The sequence below is a fragment of the Sus scrofa genome, chromosome 18 (assembly GCF_054392235.1).
Source record: "Sus scrofa isolate SSC_HxYL_T2T_F1_AM1 chromosome 18, Sscrofa_HxYL_maternal_Yorkshire_Landrace_v2.0, whole genome shotgun sequence".
Taxonomy (NCBI): Eukaryota; Metazoa; Chordata; class Mammalia; order Artiodactyla; family Suidae; genus Sus; species Sus scrofa.
This window is the reverse complement of record NC_139400.1, coordinates 18,821,671-18,847,702: the sequence shown is the minus strand read 5'-3', so window position 1 is coordinate 18,847,702 and position 26,032 is coordinate 18,821,671. Positions and strand designations below refer to the sequence as shown.

At 47.6% G+C, this 26,032-nt stretch overlaps 1 protein-coding gene and 1 long non-coding RNA gene across 6 annotated transcripts in view; one reads left to right on the top strand and one right to left on the bottom strand.

The window, feature by feature from the left end:
• Positions 1-9,783: 9,783 nt before the first annotated feature.
• LOC106508202 (uncharacterized) overlaps positions 9,784-26,032 on the bottom strand; it is a 161,816-nt gene continuing 145,567 nt past the window's right edge. The window contains exons 4-6 of one of the 2 annotated variants that reach the window (XR_014833642.1): positions 19,683-19,768; positions 18,134-18,209; positions 9,784-13,471 (exon numbers count right to left, since the gene is read on the bottom strand). This is a non-coding gene — a long non-coding RNA (uncharacterized LOC106508202). The remainder of the gene's footprint in view (positions 13,472-18,133; positions 18,210-19,682; positions 19,769-26,032) is intronic. The other variant, XR_014833643.1, reaches the window with a different exon arrangement.
• The window catches only part of TBXAS1 (thromboxane A synthase 1), a 169,393-nt gene continuing 153,727 nt past the window's right edge, over positions 10,367-26,032 (top strand). For 2 of the 4 annotated variants that reach the window (XM_021078509.2, XM_085004827.1), the window contains exon 1: positions 10,367-10,532. Coding sequence is in view for 2 of the 4 variants with exons in the window: in XM_085004827.1 (XP_084860953.1) it covers positions 10,444-10,532 (89 nt within the window). In the remaining 2 variants the exon portion in view is untranslated. 4 annotated transcript variants of the gene reach the window in all.

Here is a 26,032-nt window from a genome sequence, read left to right as displayed (position 1 = left end):
GGTCAAATTGAAGCTGCAGCTGCCAGCCTACACCACAGCTCATGGCAACACTGGCTTAACCCAGGGGGCGAGGCCAGGGATGGAACCCACATCCTCATGGATACTAGTCTACTAGTTGGGTTCGTTACGGCTGAGCCAGGATGGGAACTCATCTATACTCATTTTAATGAAGTCAGATGAGATACAGCTGGCCTAAATGGCAACAGGTCCCTCCCCTGCTGAAAGCCCTTCCTTCGGTGGCTCCTTTTTCCTGTGAAAGGATGCAGTGCATTGTGCACATGGCCCACCAGGTCTTGGATGTTCTGACCCCCCTACCCCCATCATTCAGTCTTGTGTTTTCTTTGCTCAGGGCCTCCCAGGCACACTGGTCTCCTTTGCATTCTCAGGCACCCCCAGCACAGTGCCAGGCATCCAGCATGAACGCAGCAGATAAATGTTCACGAATGAACAAGAGGCAGGGAGGTTGTTAGGAGATGGTTGCAATCTAGTGAGAGATCATACTGCTGAGATTTAAGTGGATCTTTTATTTGGGGCCACGCTTGCAGCATGCAAAAGTTCCTGGGCCAGGGATCGAACCCGCACCATGGCAGTGACAACGAAGGATGCTTACCCTGCTGCACCACCAGGGGACTCCTGGATTGATCTTTATTTTTTTATTCTTCTGCATTTTAGGGCCACACCCCTGGCATATGGAAGTTCCCAGGCTAAGGGTAAACTGGAGCTACGGCTGCCGGTCTACACCACAGCCACAGCAACACGGGATCCAAGCCACATCTGCTACCCACACCACAGCTCATCCTTACAACGCTGCATCCTTAACCCACTTTTTGAGGCCAGGGATTGAACCCACATCCTCATGGATACTAGTTGGGTTCATTACCACTGAGCCACAACAGGAACTCCCTGGATCGATCTTTAGATACGAACTCTCTGAGATCATAAACCCAGCTTGCTAGCTGGGCAGTGTATTCCCGTGGTTAGAGCAGTAGCTAACATGGAGCCGTTGCCCATGTACTTATTGAGTGAGTGAAATGAAGTAGAAAGAATGAAAGGATGAATGGCTACAGAGAGTCATAGCCAGACTGAGAGGGCCTGAATCGGCAGAACCAGCAGGGCTTGGTGATTAATGGAGGGGGAGGTGGGGGGCTGGGGGCAAAGGAAGAGTCAAGGACAAGCTGGCAGAGGGGCCGGAGGAGTGAGTCACGGGGTGAGGAACCCGGGAGCAGGATGAGATCCGTGGAGGAAGGAGGTTGTGAGGCTGAGTCTAGTTTTAGACATTTCCAGCCTGCAGCATCTGCAGCATCTGTGAGAAGAGGTCCAGTGAGTGGCGGGATGTATTAGTCTGAGACTCAGGAATGAGAACTGGGCTGGAAAGAATAGATTGGAGAGGGACCAGCCTGTGGATATTAATTAAAGCCAAGCTAGCACATGAGATTGCAATGGGATGGGCAGCATGGCTGTACAATGCTATATAAAGCATGGTCCCTGCCCTCATAACCAATACAAAATCAAGATTTGACATAGACCTTTAAACTGTTTACATATCCATCCTTGTCTCCATAGCAACCTTGAAGGGAAGAGAGAGTTCTGCCCTTATCTCAGGAGGGAAACACACACACAGAGGGTGGCCGTGTCCTAACACAGGAGATGTTCTGGTTTCACGTGGGTCCCACAGACAGTGGCATCTGGAAATTCTATGCGAGCCGGTCCACCCCTGTGTCTACCCCCACGTCTCGGCCACGGGGCCAGAGAGATGGACAGAGAAGTTTGAATCAGTCCTTTCCACCTTCCCTTTTTCTCTGGTGTCGTCTCGTGACACCTTCCACTCCACCAAAGCCATTCGGGGGTGGCAGTGATGACCACAGTGCCAAATCAAACATGCTTCTGTAACCACCTCACTTGGCCTCCCCGTAGCATCCACGCCCTCGGCATTTCCTGCTTCTTCCAGCTGTTCCCCTGTGGCTTTGGTGGAGACGACTGCAGACCCCGTGGACAAGTGCCTCCCACGTCGAAGTGTGCCACATGGGCCCCTCGCTTTCCTTCCAGCAGCCCTGGGAAATCGGTACAGTCATCCCCACGTCACAGATGAGAAACGGAGGCTCGGCGAGGTTCAAGAGCTTCCCAAGAGCATCCAAGCTGGAGAGCCGAAGTGGATGGATTGGAAGCCTGGACTTTGGAAAATAGAAAGCGACGCTCCTAAGCACTAAAATGGGGTCCCTCGGCTGGTTCTGCTGCTCTCTCGGATCATCTTTTCTCCACCTCTTGCCAGCCCCCCCAAGTCTGCGTCCTTAACATGCCCCCCCCCAAGTCTGCGCCCTTAACATTCTTTCTAGCCCAGTGGGCTCAGCACTCCATCTCTGCCCTGTGGCCAATTTTACACCTATGGCTCTGCCCCATCCATATGCAGATGGTTCTCGACAATAAAACTCCTTCTCACTTTTAGATTTCTCTCCTGACCTCTCCAGGATCTGGAGGCCTCCTGAGCATCTTCCCTATGTGGGCCACCAGGGCCTCTTGCTCAGTTTGCTCCCCACAGAAGCCACAATAACTTCCATTTACTCCTTCCCCCAAACCAGTGGTGTGGTGGATGGCCCCCCAGGGGCTCGGTCAATGGAACCAGAAATTGTGTGTGTGTGTGGGGGGGATTATCATCAACAACCCCCTCTCCTTCTCCATCCTGCTCCATCAATGACCAATTCCTGTTGATTCTGCCTTCCCAGGAATCTCAAAACCCGGTCCTCCCTTCCCTCTTTCCACTTCTTTTTTTTTTTTTTTTTCTTTGCTTTTAGGGCTGCACCTGCAGCATGTGGAAGTTCCCAGGCTAGGGGTCGAATTGGAGCTGCAGCTGCTGGATCCAAGCCACATCTACAGACCTATGCCACAGCTACAGCAATGCCACATCAAAGCCTTGTTTGCAGGCTACACCATAGCTAATGTCAATGCCAGATCCCCTCCCCCCCCTTTTTTTGTCTTTTTGCCATTTCTTGGGCCGCTCCCACGGCATATGGAGGTTCCCAGGCTAGGGGTCAAATCAGAGCTGTAGCCACTGGTCTACGCCAGAGCCACAGCAACTCAGGATCCGAGCCGCATCTGCAACCTACACCACAGCTCACAGCAACACCAGATCCTTAACCCACTGAGCAAGGCCAGGGATCGAACCTGCAACCTCATGGTTCCTAGTCAGATTCTTTAACCACTGAGCCATGAACTCCAGCAACGCCAGATCCTTAACCCACTGAGTGGGGCCAGGGATCGAACCCTCATCCTCATGGATACTAGCTGGGCTTGTAATCCACTGAGCCCCGATGGGAACTCACCTGTTTCCACTTCTATGGCTCTATTCAGACCACCATCTCTTACCCAGAACACCAGTGCCTCTTTGCTGGTCTCCCCATCTCAGCTACAAGGGTATTTCTAAAAAAATCTATGTATGTTGCGGCTCAATTTTTGACCCTACCCTGGCTTCCCACGGCATCTAGGATGATGTGAACTCCCTGGTGTGGCCACACTGCCTTGCATGATGTGGCCTCTGAATATCTCTGTGCTTCCACTCACCTCCAGCTTCCGATGTCCCCAGAGCAAGCCTGGGGCGCCCTCTGCCATGTACTCTGTCCTACTCTCAGCTGCTTGGTCATCTGTCCCGTCTAAGCTCAGACGTCATTTGCTCAAACCCTTCACCAATCTCCTTTCTCCTATTTTTGTCCCCTCTGTGCCCTGTGTTTATGTGACAGACCCTATAATGGCCCGGAGGCATGCACCTGTCTGTCTCTTGGAAGCTGAGCTCCTTGGTGGCAAGACCTGGAACTTGGGATCTTTTTTTTTTTTTTTTTTTTTTTTTGTCTTTTTAGGGCTGCACCTGCGGCATATGGAGGTTCCCAGGCTAGGGGTCCAATTGGAGCTACAGCTGTCGGCCTCCACCACAACCACAGCAACGTAGGATCCAAGCCGCATCTTTGACCTACACCACAGCTCACGGTAACACCGGATCCTTAACCCACTGAGCGACGCCAGGGATCTAACCCACAACCCTTATGCTTCCTAGTCAGATTTGTTTCTGATGTGCCACAGTGGAACTCCTGGAACTTGGGATCTTAGAGGCTGGAAGTCCATTGCTGGTGCCTCATGCCTAATGATTGCCCAATATGTGTTTGTTGATCAAAGGAATGAAGAGTGAGAATCTGACCCTAGGTTCTCAGAAACTGGATAGACAATGTTGAGGAGATTGGGCTGAGCAGGGGCTAGCTGAGCTTCCTAGCTGCCCAAAGGGGGTCCCAGTATCTTCTCCATGGACATCAAGCTGCCCACAGGCATGGGCCACCCCTCTGTCTTCCTTAACTGCAGCAACTCTGCACCCAGAGGTGGAAACATGGAATAAAATCTGTCACATGGGCTGGCTGGGTGAACCAGGAATATTGAAACCAAGAGCTTTGGATTAGTGGATAAAACATTGTGTTTTTTTGGTTGTTGTTATTGTCTTTTGTCTTTTTAGGGCTGCACCTGCCGCATATGGACGTTCCCAGACTAGGGCTCAAATAGAAGCTGCAGCTGCTGGCCTACGCCACAGCCACAGCAACACGGGATTCGGGTTGTGTCTGCGACCTGCACCACAGCTCCTGGCAATGGCAGATGCTTAACTCACTGAGGGGGGCCAGGGATGGAATCCACATGCTCATGGATGCCAGTCAGGCTCATTACTGCTGAGCCACAACGGGAACTGCCAAAACATTTTTTTTTCAAAAAAATTTTTATTAAAGTATAGCTGGTTTACAATGGTCTGTCAATTTCTGCTGTACATCACAGCAACCCAGTCATATATATATATTCTTTTTCTTTTTCTCATACTGTCTTCCATCATGTTCTATTGCAAGAGATTGGATACAGTGACCTGTGCTGTACAGCAGGACCTCCTTGTTCATCCGCCCCAAATGCAATCGTTTGCATCTACCACCCCCAAATTCCCAGGCCATCCCTCGCCCTTCCCCCTCCCCCTTGGCAACCACAGGTCTGTTCTCCATGTCTGCGAGTCTGTTTCTGTTTGGCAGGTAGGTTCGTTTAAAGCCAGAAGAGTGGGGTTTGAGCACACCCTCTAAAATTTATGAAAGGTACGAATTCAGATGGTCTTGTCACATCTCTAGGCTCCAGTTTTTCCCACTTGGAACCCAGAAATGAAAAGTCCTGCTCACCCCCTGCCCTGGGTTACCGTGAGGCTGACATGAGGTTATAGGTCAATGTTCCTTGAATGTCTGTGATGCCGAGGCAGCCCCGCTGCCCTTTGGCTTGGGATCCTGCAGGGCAGAGGGAACATCTCTGCCTCAAACCTCATTAGAGACATCGGGCTTGGCGCAGGCCAGCTGGGAAGCTTCGGCCAAGGAGGAAGGCATCTGTGCGGGCAGTTTTTAAACAGAGGGAACATGGAGGAAATACCACAGAATTTATGGAGTGAAAGCTTTAAAAAGAAACACAAGACTTAAGTCAAAACAGTTGACTCAGCTCTGGGGGAGGCGGCTGCCTGGCTGTAGGAGAAAATAAAGATAGACTTGGAGTGGATTGAGACAGAAGGGAGAGCTCTGTGGGCGTCCTACTGGTTGGGGTAAACGGGTACCTCAATACACAGCTGGGGCGGCACGTTGGGATGTGGGAGCTGCCTTTCCAGAGGGTAGCCCCTAGGAGCATTTCTGAAATATCATTCCTAAGACTCTTGGGCTAGCCTCCTGCAAGGCCATCACGATACGTATAAGGATGTCCACGGCAGCCTCATTTGGAGTTGGGAAAACTGGAAAACAGCCCGAACACCGTTCAGCAGAGGCTGGGCTCAATGAATTACAATGCATCAGCCAGCGGAATCCCAACGAGCAAGCGGCTGGGGACGTGGAAAGCTATTCGCGACACAGTGAATGGAAGAGGCCAGCTGCAGAATGGCATGCATACGATGATCTCGTGTTCATAAAAACTGAAAATATGCCGATGGTTGCATATGCGGAGAAAAAGGGAGGGAGCATGTGCACTAATTGGTTAAGAGGGTTTGTCTCGCGGGGGGTGGGATTATAGGCTATTTCTATACTGTTCTGTAGAGTTGGCTGTTTTTAAATAGATATATATTAAACTGAAAATAACTAGGGAGTGGTTAAAAGCCTAATTTTTTTTTTGGCTTTTTAGGGCCGCACATGGAGGTTCCCAGACTTGGGGTCCACTCAGAGCTGTAGCTGTTGGCATACACCACAGCCACATGGGATCTGAGCTGCATCTGTGCCCTACACCGCAGCTTACAGCAACGCCAGATCCTTAACCCACTGAGCGAGGCTGGGGATCAAACCTGCATCCTTATGGATACTAGATGGATTTGTTCCCACTGTGCCACGACGGGAGCTCCAAAAGCCTAATATTGAATTGTGGTAACTATCATGGCAACAGTCTGCTCCTGATCGTGGAAAAATCCCTGCCAGGGCATCCCTGTGTTGCCTCATAGACATGGAAGTCGTAATGCATCCTCAGTCGTGGTACTCTCCTGATGAAAACCCCTAACACCGCCTGTAACTGACCCTTCTGCTCCATCTGGTTCATCTACTGCATGTTCTCTCTGCTCTGAGGCCAATGTAGAAAGGGAGTGATGAGTATTCCATGGCGTTTCCAGCACCCACAATTTACAAGTCACACAGGAAGGGCTCCAAAAGCATCAGTGGGAAGAATGAATGAGTGAACTCGATGTCACCAGGGGAGGTGGCCACCCCTCAGGCTATCTCTGAGCTGGTCACCAACATTCAAAGCTGTCTCTGTGAACTGGGCAGGGCCTGGGCCAGCCCCACCTGTCCACAGGGAGATGGAAGGAGCATCTTCTAGATGCAGAGCCTGAAAAGAGAGATGAGGGCCGTGGGCTCTTTCACCAGGTGGCTCTGGGGCTTTGGACCAGTCACTTTCCCTTTCAGGGTTTCCCTTTCCTCCTTTGTAAATAAGACCTGGGTTTGGGCAACATTCCTCCAAGCCCGTTTGTAAGAGCATGACATCTGGATGTGTTCACAAACGTCCCCGATGAGGAAGTGTGTGGTCAAATGCACGTGGGGTGCTGCTCTCTGCACCCCACTCACGGAGAGTCACCGCGCACACCCGCAGGTTCAAGGTCTTCAGTACACAAACTTCCGTAAACTTATGATGCTGATGCCAGCATCTCTCACGTTCATTTCACCTTGGAATTTTTTTTTTCTCCTGAGCATCTTTGTGATACATGTATCAGTCTAAGTAATGTCTGAGGTCCTTCCAACGCCCTGACTCTGTGGCTGTGATGAACTTGCCCCCTCCACGCCAGCGTGCTGTCCCCCCGACATCCCGCACAGCAGCTCCTGTGGCTGAACACACGGTATTTCAGACGGCACTTGGTGAGGCACAGCTCGTTTTGTGAGGAGGATTACACAGATCTGTTAACATCTCAGTGTGGTCCCGATGGGGCAATGGAGACACAGAATCTGGAGAGAGGACAGGAAGACCTGAAGGGCTGGGCTGGAGCATGGGGGCGGGGGGATGTGGTCCAGACAGGAGGCAGCTGCTGGGGACCCCTAAGTAGAGATGCACAACAAGGGGCGGGGCAAAGGGCTGGCGAGGGGGAGGAGCTGAGACGGCCCTCGGCACTTGCAGAGTTGGCCTTCTCATTCACAGCTCTAGCTCACCTCCGCCTCCGCACTGAGCTACCTTTTGCACATTTCTGCCTTCCATGTTTGACGGTAACCTTTTGATGAAGATAGGGGCATTGGAGCCATCCAGCCCATGCCTCAGTTTTGACTTCCATAAAATGGGGTTCATCATCAGCCCTCCTCATAGCGCTTTATGAGGATTAAATGAGCTCACATACGCAGATGTTCTTAGACTAGTAACCAGCACACAGTAAGGGCTCCATCCACGGTATTATTATTTATCATTATTATTATTTCTATTTTCAGCTGTGATTCCTCTCTGACTTGACAGCTTCACTGAGATGTCTCCCAGGCACCTCAAGCTTCACAGGACCAAAACCCAACTGTTTTTTTTTTTTTTTTTTCTTTTTTTTTTTAGCACTGCACCTGTGGCATATGGAGGTTCCCAGGCTAGAGGGCGAATCGGAGCTGCAGCTGCCGGCCTACTCCACAGACACACAGTGCTGTATCCAAGATGTGTCTGCGACCTACAACAGCTCCCAGCAACACTGGATACTTAACCCACCGAGCGAGGTCAGGGATTAAACCGGAAACCTCCTGGATACTAGTTGGGTTTTTTTCTGCTGAGCCACAATGGGAACTCCCAAAACCCAACTTCCTTTTTTTTTCTTTTTCTTTTTTTTGTCTTTTTAGGGCTGCATCTGCGGCATATGGAAGTTCCCAGGCTAGGGGTCCAATCGGAGCTGTAGCCGCTGGCCTACACCACAGCCACAGCAGCGCCAGATCCAAGCCATGTCTGCGACCTACACCACAGCTCATGGCAACAACAGATCCTTGACCCACTAAGCAAGGCCAGGGATCCAAACACATCCTCATGGATGCTAGTCGGGTTCGTTAACCGCCGAGACATGATGGGAACTTCCCAAACCCAACTTCTGACCTTCCCAACAACACCCGCCCTTCCCCCAGCCTTCCTCATCTCAGTGAATGGTGCTCCCTCAAGTCAGGAACCTGGGGTTCAAAGGTGCCCCCCCTTCCCCTTCCCTTTCCCATCCAGTCCACCAGGCGATTCTGCAGAATCTACCCCCAGCATAGGTATCAAAGGTATCTGCTTCCTCCTGCCTCCCAGCCCTCTTCTAGTCTAAGCAGCCTCATCTCGGGACACACTTCTAAGAGGTCTTCTAAGTGGCCTCCTGGCTTTGCCGTCTGTGAATTCTCCACGTGCAGCCGGAACAACTTTAACAAACAGAAAGACGACCATACTCAACCACTGAGTGGCACATAAAGTGAAGCCCAAGCTTCTCCTGGGCGCTGGTGCTGTCTGGCCTCCATTGACGTGTCCACACCTCCATCTGCTCCCCCAGTTGAGCCGCTGTCCTCTTTCTGGTTCCCACAAGGCGGGGAGTTCTTTTCCACCTTAGAGCCTTTTTCTGGTCACCCTTTGTGGCCCGAGGGCTTCACCCACGGCTCTCACCTGGCGTCTCCGCCTCACCCGAGGCCCTCGGCGCCAAGCTCCCCTCCTCAGCCGCGTTTTCCTGCCGTGCCCTCTCCATAGGTTACCTGTTATTCCCAGACGTAACCTCGTGGTCCTGACCTTCACAGCGGTTCTCAGCTCGCAGTTGCTTCTTTATCTACTTGCTGATTGTCCGTCTCTCCCCAGAGAAAATGCTCCAGAGCCCAGTACTTCTATTTTGCAAATACCCAGTTTGCACACTCAGCACAGAGCCTGGCCCCGTATGTGGTGAATGCCACAGTGAGTGAATGAATCCCTCTTGGATGTACCCTCCTCGTGACGAAAGGTGTAACGCAGACAAACACGCAAAAAGTAATTCAGTCTCCTTTAACCAGATAAACTCAGAGTTGGAACAAAGGACCCATATATGAACACATTCGGATGTGCTTCTAGACGTTTGAGAAATTCTCCAACTTGCGATGAGAGGGCTGACCCAAGGCAAGACCTTCATCTGTTCCAATGGGCAGTCCCCAAGGACCCCTCTGAGCCCAGAAGGGTCTGCAGACCCCAGAAACTAATGAACTTCGGGGGATGGGTGTCCTCCACGCAGCCAACATTTTTCAGCAGGTTGATGATGTCTGGTCAGGCCTCATATTTTTCTGGGACGTTCAGTCTCCTGACCCATATCATCATTTAATTACAAAAGAATTTTCTTTTCTTTTTTTCTTTTGTCTTTCTAGGGCTGTACCCTCAGTCTATGAAAGTCCCCCAGTTAGGGGTCGAATTGGAGCTGCAGCTGCCAGCCTATACCACTGCCACAGCAAGGCCAGATCCAAGTTGCATGTGTGACCTACGCCACAGCTCACGGCAACGTCGGATCCTGTTGAGCGAGGCCAGGAATCAAACCCGAATCCTCATGGATACTAGTCGGATTTGTAAACCACCGAGCCACAGCAGGAACTCTGCAATTACAAGATACTTTTCTAAAGAGGAGTCTTTGTTTAAGGACTCCTTGTCACAGCACAAATGCATGGCTGCAACCATTGTCTTTCTCAACAAACCTGGGGCCCGTTATGCTGCCACTTCCCAGAGACGTTAACATAAATGTTTATCGACAGTAGAGTCATCGAGAAAATAAAGCTGCTGATTCACTGCCTTACACTGAAACCCTTTCTTTTTCCCTCCTCTTCCTTCCTCTTTATAAGGACACACTTCTGAGAAAGCGCACATTTCGGGGACCCACTTGATTGGCTGGGTTCTTGGTTGCCTGTCTCTTGTACCTGCAGATATCATTTCCGGTGAGGGCAGGGGCGGGCCAGCCTCACTCTTTCCTCTGGAGGACCAGCCCTCTAGGGTCTCCGAGGAACAATGGAAGTCTTGGGGTTTCTCAGCCCGGAACTGAATGGCCCCATGGTGACGATGGCCTTGGCAGTTGTCCTCCTGGCCCTCCTGAAGTGGTAAGTGCAGCCAGCATGTTCCAGCGACAGTGACATTGTCAGAAACTGCAGCGGGTGCCGCCTCCCTGGAGCCAGGGTGGGGGGTGTGGGAGTGTGTTTTTCTTCCCCTCTAATCTGGAGGGAGTTGAGTATTAACACGGCTTCAGAATTAAAAGCAAACAGCCAGGTTAATCTTTTGCTCACATGCATGAGATTGAGGTGTCAGGAAAGGCTGGGGATTCAGTGGCTGAGAACGCCACACATAATTAAGTTGGCAAGGGAAAAAGAAACAAGGGAGAGGTTTGGGGAGAAGTAGCTCTTTGCACTCCCATCCTATCTTCTCACTTCGTTTTTCTAAGATCCTCTCCTCACGATGGATTTACAGCGGATTCAGCCTCTTGGTTCTGATTACATGAAAAACAAGAAAAAGATAGAGGCGCTGTCAGGCCACGTGGGCCCCTTTGCAGAAAGTCACTGCCAGGGATTTCTGCTTAAGGACAGAGGGGTGAAACTAATTGCCTAGTTTTCGAAGATGTGATAGAAGGGAACGGATTCCGATGAACGTGGTACATGCAGGGACTCAAAGGCTGGGACCCTGGAAAGAGGTCACATTTAAAAGGAGAAGAACCCCCTGTGATTTTCTTCATTCAACAGAAGGGTTTCCGAGTTGCATTTCGAAGTAGCGTGGGCTTTGTGAGCTTCCACCATGGTGTACCGTGGCCAGGGCCAGAAAGTGCAGAAGAGACGGCGGATTCAGGTGTGGCTTTATGAGCAAGTGAACATGCGGATAGAGGGCGGTGTCGCTGGTTTTGAGGAGTATATGAACCTCGTATTAGATGATGCAGAAGAGATTCGTTCTAAAACAAAGTCAAGAAAACACTGGGTCGGATCATGCTGAAAGGAGATAGCATTCCTCTGCTCCCAAGTGTCTCCACCTAGAAATGATCACTGAAGTGAGAAATTGTTGAGAAGGCAGTAGTTTGGTAGTTGAGTAGTTTTGTTCAACGGGTGTCCTTTGTTGAGGGTGCAGTTCTAAAACATATTCATATTGTTTTGATGGTCCTGTGTTATTATCAGATAAAACTAAATGCTTTTGTGGTGTTTTTATTTAAAAAAAAAAAAAAACAAACCCAGAAGGTTTTCCGACATCTGGCTCCATTGGAGATTGGATGGAAGGCCCAGCAGTATGTTGAGGTTTTGCATATTCAGCCGGTTGGGACAGCTTATTCACGGCACCCACGCCACCAAAAACACCTGGATTCAGGCGGCCCTGGTTTGTGAGGGGAAAGTGGAAAAAAGAGTGGAGAACTTAAGTTTGAACAGAATTTCAATTTGTGTGTCCGGTGGTAATAAAGCCTCCTCGAGATTAATAACGGGGGAAGCACTTGGAGAAGCATCAAGCATTATGCAAATGTGAGGTATTATTCTTTTGGAATTTGCATAGCTGAAAATGGAATTCACGTTTGATGTGCTGTGATGATGAAATTACTTCTTGGAAATTGGCTTTGAAACCCAGCTTCGGTCCCAGTGCTGTTGTGCTTTCTAACTGGTTTAATTATCTTTTGAACTTTTCTCAGTGTAGCTTATCTCGCCTTGAAACCAGCCACATGAAAAGCCGGGGGTGGAGGCGAATGGTCACCCCGTCCCCCACCCCACTCCATCCACCCGTCTCTCCGTCTCCGTGTGCTTTGCTTAGTGGTGCTCTTAGCACAGTGCCTGGCACGTAGTGAGTGCTTAGCAGATGTCAGCCGCTATAATTAACTATCATTTGTGTAACCTGAACACAGAGGAAAAGAAGTCTTTGGTGCTTCAGGTATACTTAAAACTTCTCATGAATATGCTTATAAATATTAATTTCTCATCACACAGTCACGCTCTGTGATTCTCAAAGCGGGTCCCACCTGAGGCCCCCAGGTGGTCTCACAGCTTCAATGCCTCTATTGTACACTTGGCACTTTTGTTTCTGTCTTTATCGGGTCTTTGTAATGTCTGTATTCTTAACTTCCAGCTCAGTGCCTGACACATAGTACGGCCTCGATAAATATTTGATGAATGGTTGAGTGGACGGCATCCATGAATGTGGCTCTGCTTGTGGGAAGGGGCATGTGTCCTGACTGATAAGGTGCTGGAATTGGGTGTTTATAAGCAGCCATAGATCAGAGTCATGGCCAATAACACCGTACCGTTCAGCAAGGCAGTTATGCATGTGTGCTCTGTTCTGGGGCCACACCAATAACCTGGGTCAAAGACACGGAGATTAGGGAGAGGCATGAAGCCGAGGCGGGGAGTAGGAAGCAAGAGCTGGCTTCTCTTTGTTCCTGCAAAAATATTGATTGAGCTGTTAAAGTGTGCTGGGCACAGCGTGAGGCCCAGCTACAAGGTCAGAAAATAGCGTGTCTGGATCAGATGCCCAAGGTGGGGGAGATGTGGAGGTTCAGGGGTGAGCTCGGCATCTGGAGAGGACAATGGCGAGGAGGAGGAAGCAGCCAGAGGGAGTGGCCGTGGCGGTGGCTCTGGTGCTCCTGGGTCTATCACTTGATCAGCTCAAGGTCACCATCCTTGTGCTCTCAACCCTCCCCTTCCAGGCAGGACTCCAGACAGCCTCTGAGCAACGGACATCAGCCTGAATGAGGCAGGGGGCCCCCTCCTGCTTCATTTTCCCGATGGGGCGGGTGTGGGAGGGAGAGGGGCGCTCAAGGAGAGCTGGAGGTGGAGAGACCCTCACGGCCGTCTTGCCTCGGAGAATTTGTGAAGGGCGGTGTCCTGAACTTTTAAAGTCCTTAGTTTGACCTTGAGGAGCTACACTTGCCGTTAGTCCAAGGAGAGCCTCGACTCTGGGAAAGTTACATGAGGAGGATCGCTTCTTGCCTACGCCGCCAGCCTGGGAGTAACTGAAGGCAGGGGTGAGGTCCCATCTCATTGCGGTTCCAGAAACTTCTGTCCATGGCACAGATGGTCTTCTGGTTCAATGTCAGCAAAGTAAAAAAGTACATTTTTATCAGCCCCGCACCCAGCAAGGAGGGTTTGGCTGCTGCCCCCTTCAGCAGCTTCAGCCCCCAGCCCTCACCCGATCGGGCTTGGCAGTTCTGTGAGTGGTCAGCTTGCTGCCTGTGCCCGTGCCTTTGCCCTGGCTGGTCTCTATGCTTGAGTTCCCTCCCTTCTGTCTTTTTCCTTCAAGGATCTCAGAGGCACCTCCCCCAGGAAGCTTTTCCTCTTTGCCCAAGGCACTGACAAGCAACGACTCACTGCTGCTTTTATCATAACTCTCATCACCCACTTCTCGCTCAAAATGTATGCATGCAGCTGGTGCCTAATAAATGTTGGCTCCAATCTCCACTGGTATTTTTCTTGTTGGTTCTTCTCTTAGTTGTCACAGCTCAGTACAAGTCTTTTTTTATTTTTATTTTTTATTTATTTTTTGCTTGTTATGGCCATCCCTGTGGCATATGGAGGTTCCCAGGCTAGGGGTCAAATTGGAGCTGTAGCTGCTGGCCTACACCACAGTCACAGCAATACCAGATCCAGCTGTGTCTGCAACCTACGCCATAGCTCATGGCAATGCCAGATCCTTAACCCACTGGGAGGCCAGGGATCGAACCTGTGTCCTTATAGATGCTGGTCAGATTCATTACCGCTGAGCCACAATGGGAACTCCTCAGTACAAATCTTAATTCTGCTGCCACATGCATCACCCTTTCCCTGAAAGCCGACTGTGTTTTCAGCTTGGACCAACTTGATGTCTACGTTTTTAATTGTTGCAGAAACACTGGTTTTGGATCTCTGCCCACCTTGTAGAACAAGACCATGGCATACTTAATCCACTTAATAAACACTGCTAAGTTATTAAGTGAGTTTGGAAAGAAGAAGACAAAAGAGTCAATTTCATTTAGAAAGAGACTGTTATAAAATAGGCATAGCATATTTTGATAGTTTTCCCCAAACTGTTTTGACACAATTTTTCGATGACAATCATTTAACTTGACAGTTATGTGGCTGAGCAGTGGGCACTGGGGTATGAGGAGACCAGGGCTGATCCACTGAGGCTGTAGACAGAGCTGGGTTGGTAGAACAGATTAGCTAGAAGCACGTGACACACATGCGAAGGTGATCAAAATATGTGAGAGGACACTTTAAAAACTTATTTTTTCTGCATAAAATCATCTGAAATGCCTACTTCTGGATGAGGTTGGGTGTATGAGAAATAAGTTGGGTGGGCTGAATATTGCTAGAGGCAAACAAGTACTCGTGTGTTCACACTTTCAAGTGCACCTATGAACTGGCAGCTTTTGGTGAGACAAAGATTTCTTTATTCTTGAAGAAAGAGTGTAGATCAACTATATACATATATATATGTGTAAATATAAAGAAATATATGTTGTATATAAAGAAGAGTGTAAGGACTCCCTATTTGATTATGTACAAACTCATCTGTCCAATCCATATAGACAGAAAGTGGACGAGTGGTTGTCAGGGGCTGAAGGAGGAGAAGGAGAGGAGAAGGGAGTGGCTGCTGAAAAGTATGGGGTTTCTTTCAGGGGTGATGGAAATTTTCCGAAACAAGATAATGTTGATGGTTGCACAACTTTTTGAATGTACTAAAACTGAATCACAGACTTCAAAAGGATGAATTTTATGACATGTGAATTATATTGCAGTAAAAAAATTCATGTACCCAGGGAGGCAAAAAAGAAAAAAGAGAGAGAGAGGAATGTAAGGAAATAGCTCAAATATTAATAGTCATTTTCTTTCAATGGTGAGATTATGGGTGATTTTTTTTCTTCCTTTAGTCTTTCTGCATCCTCCATATATATATATATATATTTTGAATGAATATCAATTACTGAGGGAAAAAAAAGAGGAGTTTTACTAAAAAGAGTAGGGAGGAGTTCCTGTTGTGGTGCAGCAGAAATGAATCCAGCTAGTATCCATAAGGATTCAGGTTCAATCCCTGGCCTCAATCAGTAGGTTAAGGATCCGGTGCTGCTGTGAGCTGTGGTGTAGGTCACAGATTCGGCTCTGATCCAGCATTGCTGTGGCTGTGGCTGTGGCTGTGGCTGTGGCTGGTAGCTACAGCTCTGATTTGGCCCCTAGCCTGGGAACTTCCATATGTTGTGGGTGTGGCCCTAAAAAGAAAAAAAAAAGAAAGAAAAGAGTAGGAAATTGCTTCTGTCTAGTGGTGAAGAGGAAAGCAGTTTTATGCTTTGGGCATGGAGGTTTGGAGACTGCCATCTCACTATTTCTACAGCTGAGTAGATGTACGGGAGTGTTGGAGTAATGGGGGAACTTATTGACTGATGAAGCAATGAGAAAAGTAAACCATTGTTCAGCATTAAGTAGCTAATCAGTCAAAGCAGTAAAATATATAAATATGGTGGAACTGAGAAGCACGGTCTTGGGAAGGTGGAAGGGCTTTGAATGCCAAGCTGCACTTAAGTCTCAGGAGGCCAAGACCCAAAGGTAAAAATCAAGTGGACATCAAGATAGGAATCAGGGAGTTCCCACTGTGGCTCAGTGGTTAATGAACCTGCCTAGTATCCATGAGGATGTGGGCTCAATCCCTGGCCTCACTCAGGGGGTTAAGGATCCAGCATTGCCATGGCGTAGGCTGCAGACGAGGCTAGGATCCGAAGTGGCTGTGGCTATGGTGTAGGCCAGCAGCTGCATCTCCGATTCGACCCCTAGCCTGGGAACCTCCATATGCCGTGAGTTCAGCCCTAAAAAGACAAAAAAAAAAAAAAAAAAAAAAAAAAAGATAGGAATCAGAATGAGTTAGTGTCCTGATCCAGTCTCATTCTAAGATGAGGTTAAATTAAATTGTGAATGGTGATCGCTAAGACTTAAGACTACCATGAAAAATGTTATCCCTGTAACTGGTAGTTTCTTTCTTAGAGAACTTGCTTTACATGTAGAAAAACTGGATTCTAATTCTAGACCTACATCTAATCCCAGATCATATTTAAAAGAAACCATTGCTCCCTGGGATGCAAGATGATTTAACATATGCAAATCAATAAACACGATACGCCACATTAACAGAAGGAAGGATAAAAATCCTATAATTATCTCAAAAGATGCGGAAAAAGTATTTGACAAAATTCGACTCCCTTTCATGATAAAAGCTCTCAACAAACTAAGCATACCTCAACTAAATATACCTCAGCATTATAAAGGTCATAGTATATGACAAACGCATATGATACTCAACAGTGAGAAGAGGAAAGCTTTTTCTCTAAAATCAGCAAGACAAGAATGGCCACTCTCCTTAGCTTTTATGCAACATAATGCTGGAAGTCCTAGCCAGAGCAATTAGATAAGAAAAGGAAATAATGGCCTTCTATATTGTAAAGGAATAAGTAAAACCATCTCTGTTTGCAGATCATATGATCTTATATATGCAAAATCCTAAAGATTCCCCCGCAAAAAACTGTTAGAAAAAAGTAATGAATTTATTAAAGTTGCAGGGTACAAAATCAGTATATAAAATCAGTTGCATTTCTACATACTAACAATAAACTATCTGAAAAAATAAATAAAGAAATCAATCCCATTTACAACAGGATCGAAGAGAATAAAAATACTTAAAGGTAGGACTTCCCATCATGGTTCAGGTTAACAAATCAGACAAGAAACCATGAGGTTTCGGGTTTGATCCTTGGCCTCACTCAGGGTGTTAAGGATCCGGCGTTGCTGTGAGCTGTGGTGTAGCTTGCAGACGCAGCTCAGATCTGGCATTGCTTTGGCCGGGGCAGCTAGCTCTGATTAGGTCCCTAGCCTGAGAACCTCCATATGCTGTGAATGCAGCCCTAGTATAGACAAAAAGGCCAAAAAAAAAAAAAAAAAAACTTAAAGGTAAATTTAACCAAGGAGGTAAAGGATCTGTCTGCTGAAAATGATAAGACACTGATGAAAGAAATGGAAGAAGCCATACAATACATGGAAAGATATCCTGTGTTTACACATGGGAAGAATTAAGATTGTTAAAATGTCCATACAGCCCCAAATGATCTACAGGTTCAGTGCAGTTCCTATCAAAATACTGATGGCATTTTCCACAGAAATAGAAAAAAAATCCTAAAATGTGTGTAGATCCACAAAAGACTCTGAATAGTCAAAGCAATGCAGAGAAAGAACAAATTTATAGAGGCATCATACTTTCTGGTTTTGAACTATATTACAAAGCTATAGCACTCAGAACAGTATGCTCTGGAATAAAATCAGCCACATAGACCAATGGAACAGAATAAAACATTTGGAAACAAACGGTCAATTAATTTTTGATAAAGGAGCCAAAAATGCACAACAGGGAAAGGATGGTCTCTTCAATAAATGATGTTGGGAGAACTGGATAATCACATGTAAAAGAATGAACTTGAACACTTATCTTACACTATAAACAAAAATAAACTGAAATTGGATTCACCTTAAAGACCTGAACCTGTAAAACTCCTAGAAGAAAACATAGGGAAAAAGCCTCTCAACATGGGTCTTGGCCAAGAGGTTTTGCATCGGACACTAAAAGCACAGACATCAAAAGCACAAACAAGTAAGTGAGACTCCATCAAACTAATACTCTTTTGCACAGTGACGGGAAACAATGGACAAAATGAAAGGTCATCCAGTACCTTCTAGATTTCCTTCATGGCTGCTTCATCTGTTGATGGTCTTGCTTGGCCAGGTCTGTGCTGAACCCAGCTGCTGCTGGCAAAAAACAAGTCAGATAAGTGCCAAGGGTTCCGACAGGGAGCCTCCCTCTGCTGCCCGGACCCCCTACTCTTCCTCAGTGGCAGTTCTTCTATGCTGAGTGTCCCAGGAACTGGGAAATACTCTCAAGAAGTGGCTTTTAGGGACCACCTTGTAGCTCCATGCATGATGCTTGCTTATCCCTTCCAGCCGCAGTCCTTCAGACTTTCTGGGTAGCCGGCTAGTTAGAGGGGGCGGCTAGTTAGAGGGGGCTTCAGAAACGAGAGAGGTCTTGGGTTGGGTCTCGAAATGCAGGGAAGGGTTAGCAGAGAAGAGGAGGGCGGAAATTGTAGGTGGGGCAGGCAGTATCCCAGGTGAAGGCAACATCGGGGTTTGTAACATTTGGCGGAACAAACCATTAAGAGCATGAATAATGGACACGTTTCCGAAATACATTTTAAAGGCTGTGGATAACTTCCAGCGCCCCAGAGCAGCTACAGAAGGATGCATTGCCATTTTCCTTGTTTTTATTTTTTGTGCTTTTGTCTAGGATACGATGGGTACTTCGGTTTAATAATTCAGTGATGAGCTTGGAGATAAAATTGAGCTCGCTTATGAAAACTAGGTCTGGGCTTCCTCGAGGACCATTTTCACAGAATATTATTTTTTGTTTTCTCTCTTTTAAATAGTTATACACAATATCCCTAGCCTTCTTCTCGCTTTATTGATTTTCCAGAATGAAAGTACGAGGTGTGACTATAAAGCGACGTGACTGATTATTTTAGCACACACACCAGAACTTATACAGCCAAATGAATTTTATGACCTTCAGAGGCATTTTCCTGATAAGCTAAACCCTCACTGCAGATATGCCATATCAGAAAACACATTCTTAGCACTTTTCTTTGGGAAGGGTCCTCGGTGTGCAAACGCCACCTTTTGACAGCCCTCAAGGCAACAATATCGTCTTTGTTGAGAATAGATTGATTTTTTTAAAAAACAGCCCACATTTTGCCAACAGGTGATTAGATCAAGTAATATTTTTAATCCAAAACAAAATATGATTATGAAATAGTAAGGCTTGGAGTTCCCATTGTGGCTCAGCAGTAATGAACCTGATTAGTAATCCATGAGGATATGGGTTAGATCCCTGGTCTCAATTACTGGGTTAAGGATCCAGTGTTGCCAGGAGCTGTGGTGTAGGTCACAGACATGGCTTGGATCCTGTGTTGCTGTGGCTGTGGTGTAGGCCAGCAGCTGCAGCTCCAAATCGACACTTAGCTTGAGAACTACCATATGCCTCAGGTGAGGCCCTAAAAAGCAAAAAAAACAAAAATGCAATAAAGCTTGTTCTTTACTCAGACATTTATGAGCCAGTTCTGGAAGCCGGGGGATTCTGTGGAGCCACATTCACGGGACATATGAGTTGTTCTTAGCTTAGTTTTGTTTTAAAGGAAATAAGAGCAATAATCTTAATATTTACAGTCATACCTTCTCTCATCTTGTGAGGAATTCAGTTTTCTGGAATTGGTAGGATCTAGTCTTAGGGCAGAGATGAAAGAAGAATCTTGTTCATTCTGTAAACAAAGGAGAACATCAGAGCCACGTTAGTGCCATACTGAGCTGTTTGAGTCAGGGCTTGGTGCTGCTTTCCTGGGAAGGACACTGGCTGTTCCAGAAATAAAGCTACTGAATGGTCCTTCCCCTCCACCTCTCAATACCAGGATGACAACTAACTGGGTGGGTTGTCATTTGCCACTGAGCGCAGGTGCATCTTTGGGAACCTGAGTAGTGTAGCAGCGATGTGTTTCCACTTGCAAAAATAATGCACATCTGGATGAGGGGGTGAGACTCTGGGGAGGGATGGGGGCAGGAGCTCACACCGCTTTGCATTGGTGCTTCGATTATTAAACACTTTGACCCTGGCTTGCCAGAAATATGCGATGCAGCACAACATCCAAGGGGGCTGGAGGTGAGGAAGAGCATCAGCTGAGTGGGGCGGCCCCCAGAGCCCCGTGCTCTCAGGTGTCTTTGGCCTCCAGGCAGAGCCTGGCACCCTCAATGTCTGGATGGCCTTGCCCAGGGGTGTTTCTTGGGTTTCACCTCAGCAGACAGCAATTCCTGAACACGGACCCAGAAAGAGGAAGGCATTTTTTTTCTCAAAAGTTTCAAGGGAAATGGCATCAGAGAATGAAAGCGAGGCCCACCTCTGCTAATAGTGGCTTCAACCAAAACCCTGTTTCCTAAGCACTGCCCAGACACCAAACCCATGAATTCACGGAGCTGGTAGAAGCACTAAGATTCCCCTCTGGGGTTTCCTTCCTCCCTGACATGGTTGCCCCTTCTCTGGACACTCAGCTCCTCTCAGTCCCTGCTGTCCCTGTGCCCCACTCCCTGTTTAAGCTAAATCCTACCCATCACTCAAAAGCGTGTCCAAACGTTGCTCTTCCTGAAGGTCTCTCTGACCAGGCCATTCCTCCTCTGAACCCCAACAGAGCTTTCTGTCTACTGCATCTTGGCGCTCCCCAAATTATTTTATTGTTGGTTGAGGCCTGTGTCCTATTTCCTAGACTGATGATAAGGCTCTGAGAGCCTGGGCTGCATCTTAAGGCAACGGACACCAGGCGCCTAATAGCTGCTCAGTAAATGTGAATGATCCCACTCAAGGCTTGGATAACTGAGATGATGGCACTGCTTCCAGGTAACTGCTGTCCCGTGTGTGTGCAAGCATGGGGGAGGGTGCAGGGGTGGGGCGTCCATCTCCTGCTGACCTGCGGGAGCACTCGGTGACACGATGTTCTCATGGCAGAATGCCTTCTGCATGGATCACTGAAAGAGTAAATAAATTCCTTCTTAGTCCATGCACTCATTGAACACAGAAGGCTTTCTAGGCTGGGTGCTGGTTCTACCTCACTGAGGCACGGTGGATGCCATTCCCCAAAGTAACTGACACATTAGAGATCAAAGAGCAAGGCTCTCATGCAAAAGTAGGAGGCAGGACAGAAGGCAGGATGCAGCCATTTAGAAGACGTGGCCTGTGGGGAGCTCAGAGCACCCCGATGTGTGGGCGGAGGGGGAGGTGGGGGTTTTGTGACCACAGTTTGGGGAAGGGGAGGCATCCAACCTCCACTAAAGGCATCAGAGGACAAACACTTCCTCTTTCACAGTTTTATTAAACCCTGATCCCCGTAGTTCAAAGCAACGCTATTTCAACTCTTCACCAACATCTGGTGTTTATATTATTTCCCCATAGGTCTCGTGTTCTATTGTCCAAACAACAATGTATATTTAAGTAATGACTGATTGATTGTCCCATTTTAATTATTCAAAGACAAGCTGATGGAAGCTCTGCCAATGGAGAACAGCGATCGATGAGAAAACTGGCCTTAGCGTACCAAGCTATAATTCTACTCCAGAGCAAAGAGACTTGACATTTTCGTTAACCTGCACAATCTTATTGTCAATAAAGGCACAATTTACATTGAGGCTCTTTGCAACGTTAAAAATATCTCCTGTCCCCCTCTTCCTATCTTTGCAAATCAATAGGCATCTGGGACCCCCTGGGCTGTAAAGCACAGTGAGTTATACATTTAATGGTCTGAACGCTATCTGGGCAGACAGAGGGACCAAAAACAGTAGCATCGTCCCATGCTATAAGGGATGATAGAGGGAGGTAACTGGGAAGTTCTCAGGAGACTGTGGCATTGCGGAGCTCTGCAGGCCTTTATGGTTGAGGGCAGATGCAATTTTCCACTGGAGGACGTTGGGCAAGTTACCCCTCCATCTCACTTCCTCGTTGATGTGAGAGGGCTAACCATCCCTGCTTCTCAGCGCCTGGCATCTTTTCCCTGAACCACCCCGCCCCCAGACCAGCTCTCCCTCACCCCCAGTAGTCAACCCTATCTTGTTTCCTAAGGGGCCCCCAAATCATTCTTTCTTCTCCATGTGCTATTCAGGTTTTCAAGAGCACGCCTTGGCTGGAAATAGACATCCAACTGTTTCCCTGCCTCCTGCTTTGTGCCTCTCAAATTTGTCCTTCAACTCTGCAGCCAGAATAATACACCAGAGTCTCACCATGGCTGCAGTCTTACCTTCCCTGGCCTTGGGCACCTAGAGAATGAGTCCCTCGGCTGGCCCAGGAGGCATTCTCTGACCTGGTCCCATCCTCGTCTCCATGTCCATCTCACCTGGCACTTTGCTCCCAGATGCTCACAGCTCCTTCCATATACCATGCTGCTTGCCATCACTTTCCTTCCCTCTGCCAGGGTGCTCTTCAGCCCTTCATTCAGGCAAGAGCCCCATGCTCTTGGCCTCACCACACCTGATACCTTCTCTCTCACACCACTTCCCCGACTCCCCCATTTGAAGGTAAGCAGGATGGATCACACTCAGCTTTCCCCTAAGTGCCCAGCACTGTGTATGCTCATTTCTTTTGGGTAATAGGCCCTTGATTATTTGCTGACCGAAGCTGAATTAAGAAGGACAGTGTATAAGATTCCATGCAGCACATTCAGACACAGATACAAGTTAGTTATTCTTTGCTGCTATGAATACCATCATAGAGAATTTCCATTCATTTCTGGCTGCATACCGCTGCAACCAGCTACCACCCACTGGTTACATAACACAATTTCACTGAATTGAACTCTGGATCTTAAAATATTTTATCTCTGTAACTCAGGCTAGACAGAGTGGTGGGCTGAACTTCATCTCTGCATGATTTAGGAAGAAAGGATTGCTAAACAAAACCACAGTGCAAAGGTGACTGTTGAACCCATTTAGAGAAATAAACTATGCTCAAGCACTTTAGCTGACGTTAGTTCATCAATGTTGCCTTTAAAAACACACGCATGGAGTTTCCATTGTGGCATAGTGGAAACAAACCTGCCTAGTATCCATGAGGGTGCAAGTTCGATCCCTGGCCTCACTCAGTAGGTTAGGGATCCGGTGGTGCTGAGAGCTGTGGTGTAGGTCACAGATGTGGTTTGGATTCCGAATTGCTGTGGCTATAGTTTAGACCAGCAGCTGCAGCTCTGATTTGAATCCTAGCCTGGGAACCCCCATATGCTGCAGGTGCAGCCCTAAAAAGCAAAAAAAAAAAAAAAAAAAAAAAAAAAAAAGCCACACCCAGAACACTTCACCTTTGGTTGCCTTTCCCCAATTGTGTAATGGTCCAGAGTTTAGGCTTTGGAACCTGACTGCGTGGGTTCAAATCCTGACAAGCTTTGTGACTTCAGGCAAGTTTGTAAGGTTGCTATGCCTCAGTTCCCCCAGCTGTAAAACAGGAATGATAAGAGCACTTACTTCAGAGCATGCTGGAAGGCTAAATGAGGAGACTCAGAGCAGCACGGGGCATGGCTGGTGTTCAGTAAGTGTGAGCTATTGTTATTCCATAACTAACTGGAGGTTTATGCTCAACAATAACTACACAGATGCTAGGTACTAGGTGGTAGCTAGATCGAGGCTTTTATTCTTTTTTTTTTTTTTTTTTTTTTTGCTTTTTAGGGCTGCACTCGCAGCATATGAACATTCCCAGGCTGGGGTCAAATCAGAGCTACAGCTGACAGCCTATGCCACAGCTCACGGCAATGCCAGATCCCCAACCCACTGAGTGAGTCCAAGGATCGAACCTGCATCCTCATGGATACTAGTTGGGTTCGTTTCTGCTGTGCCACAATGGGGAATCCATTTTATTCATATTTTTAAACACCACTTGGAATTCTCACATGATCTCTTGGGATGCACTGAAGTGAAAAGGGAAGAAAGCCATACTTCAAACAAATGGCTGCATTTTGTTTATGGTCAGTTTGATTAATGTGTGTCTTGGGGTGTTCCTCCTTGGGTTTATTTTATATGGTACTCATTGCACTTCCTGGATTTTGAGTGAGTGGTTCCTTTCCCATGTTAGGGAAGTTTTCGGATATTATCTCTTCGAATATTTTTTCTGTCCCCTTCTCTCTCTCCTCCTTCTGGCACTCCTATAATATGGATGTTGGTGCGTTTAACGTTGTCCCAGAGTTCCCTGAGAGTCTCTTCATCTGTTTTCAATCTTTTTTTCTTTCCTGTTCCACATCCATAACTTCCACTAATCTGTCCTCCACCTCGTTTATTTATTCTTCTGCCTCCTGTATTCTTCTGTTGGCTGCTTCTAACGAATTTTTTTATTTCAGTTATTGTGTTTTGCATCTCTTCTTGTTTAAGTTTTATATCTTGTATCTCTTTGCTCGGGGTTTCCTGTAAATTATCCATCTTTGCCTCCAGTTTATTTCCAATGTCTTGCATCATCTTCAGTGTCAACAGTCTAAAGTCTTTTTCCTGGAGGCTGAGAATCTCCTGATCACTTAGCTGTCTTTTTGGGGTTTTTTCTTTCTCCTTCATCTGAATTATAGTTCTCTGTCTTTTCATTTTTATAGGTTTTTGGTGTGGTGACCTTTTTACAGATAATAGAGTTGTAGCCTTTCTTACTTCTGGCGTCTGCCCCCCTTTTGGCTGAAGTTGGTAAGGGGGCTTGCTGTAGGCTTCCTGATGGGAGGGAGGGGTGCCTGCCCACTGGCAAGTGGAGGTGATTCCTATCCCTCTGGTGGGTAGGGCTTTGTCTCTGGGTGAGATTAGAGGTGGCTGTGTGACTGGGGTGTCTTTAGGCAGCCTGTTTACTGATGGGTGGGGCTGTGATCCCACCTGGATTGTTATTTGGCATAACAATAACAGTGCTGATGGGTGGGGCCTGATTTTCCCAAAATGGCCACCTCCAGAGAAAGGAACACTGCTGAATATTCCCAAGAACTTTGCTTCCAATGTCCTTCCCCCCACAACAAGCCACATTCACCCCTGTTTTCCCAGAAAGTCCTCCAAGAACTATTGTCAGGTTTGACCCAGATTCCTATGGAGACTTTGCTTTGCCCTGGGACCAAGGGCATGTGAAAGTCTGTGTGCACCTTTTGAGAATGGGGTCTCCGTTTCCCCCAGTCCCATGGAGCTCCTGCACACAAGCCCCAATGGCCTTCAATGCCAGATGCTCCGGGGGCTCTTTCTCCCAGTGCCAGGTCCCCACACGTGGGAGTTTGCTGTGGGGCTCAGAACTCTCACTCTTGTAGGTGAGTCTCTGTGAACCAGTTACTTTCCAGTCTGTGGGGCTTCCCACCCAGGAGTTATGGGGTTACTTATATCACATAATTGCCCCTCCTACCTCTTGATGTGGCCTCTTCTTTGTCTTCTGGAGTAGGATATCTTTTTTAAGGTTTCCAGTCCATTTGGTTGAAGATTGCTCAGTATTTGGTTGTAAATTTTGTTGCTTTTAGGAGAGAAGTTGAGCTCCAGTCCTTCTATTCTGTCATCTTCATCCCATCTTCCAAACAAGTGGCCGCATTTTGAATGATCTTGGGCTTATACCATTAGGTGGCTTTTGATCTTGAATAAGTGAGACAAGGTTTTAAAAATACCTCTTGGGAGTTCCCTTCATGGCTCAGTTAATGAACCCGACTAGGATCCATGAGGATAGGGGTTTGATCTCTGGCCTCACTCAGTGGGTTAATCTAGGGTTGCCAAGAGCTGTGGTGTAGGTCGCAGATGCAGCCTCAGATCTGGTGTTGCAGTGGCTGTGGTGTATGTAGGCTGGCAGGTGCAGCTCTGATTCTACCCATAGCCTGGGAACTTCCATATGCTGAGGCTGTGGCCCTAAAAAGTAAAATAAAAAATAAAAATAAAACAAAAAATACCTCTTGGCTTTAGCAAATGAGTTTTAGGTGATGTTGGAGATGGTCACTGATGGGCTGGTGAAAATAGAAGCCAGAATGCAGTAGGTTTAGAAGAGGTTGGGGGAGTTCCCGTCGTGGTGCAGTGGT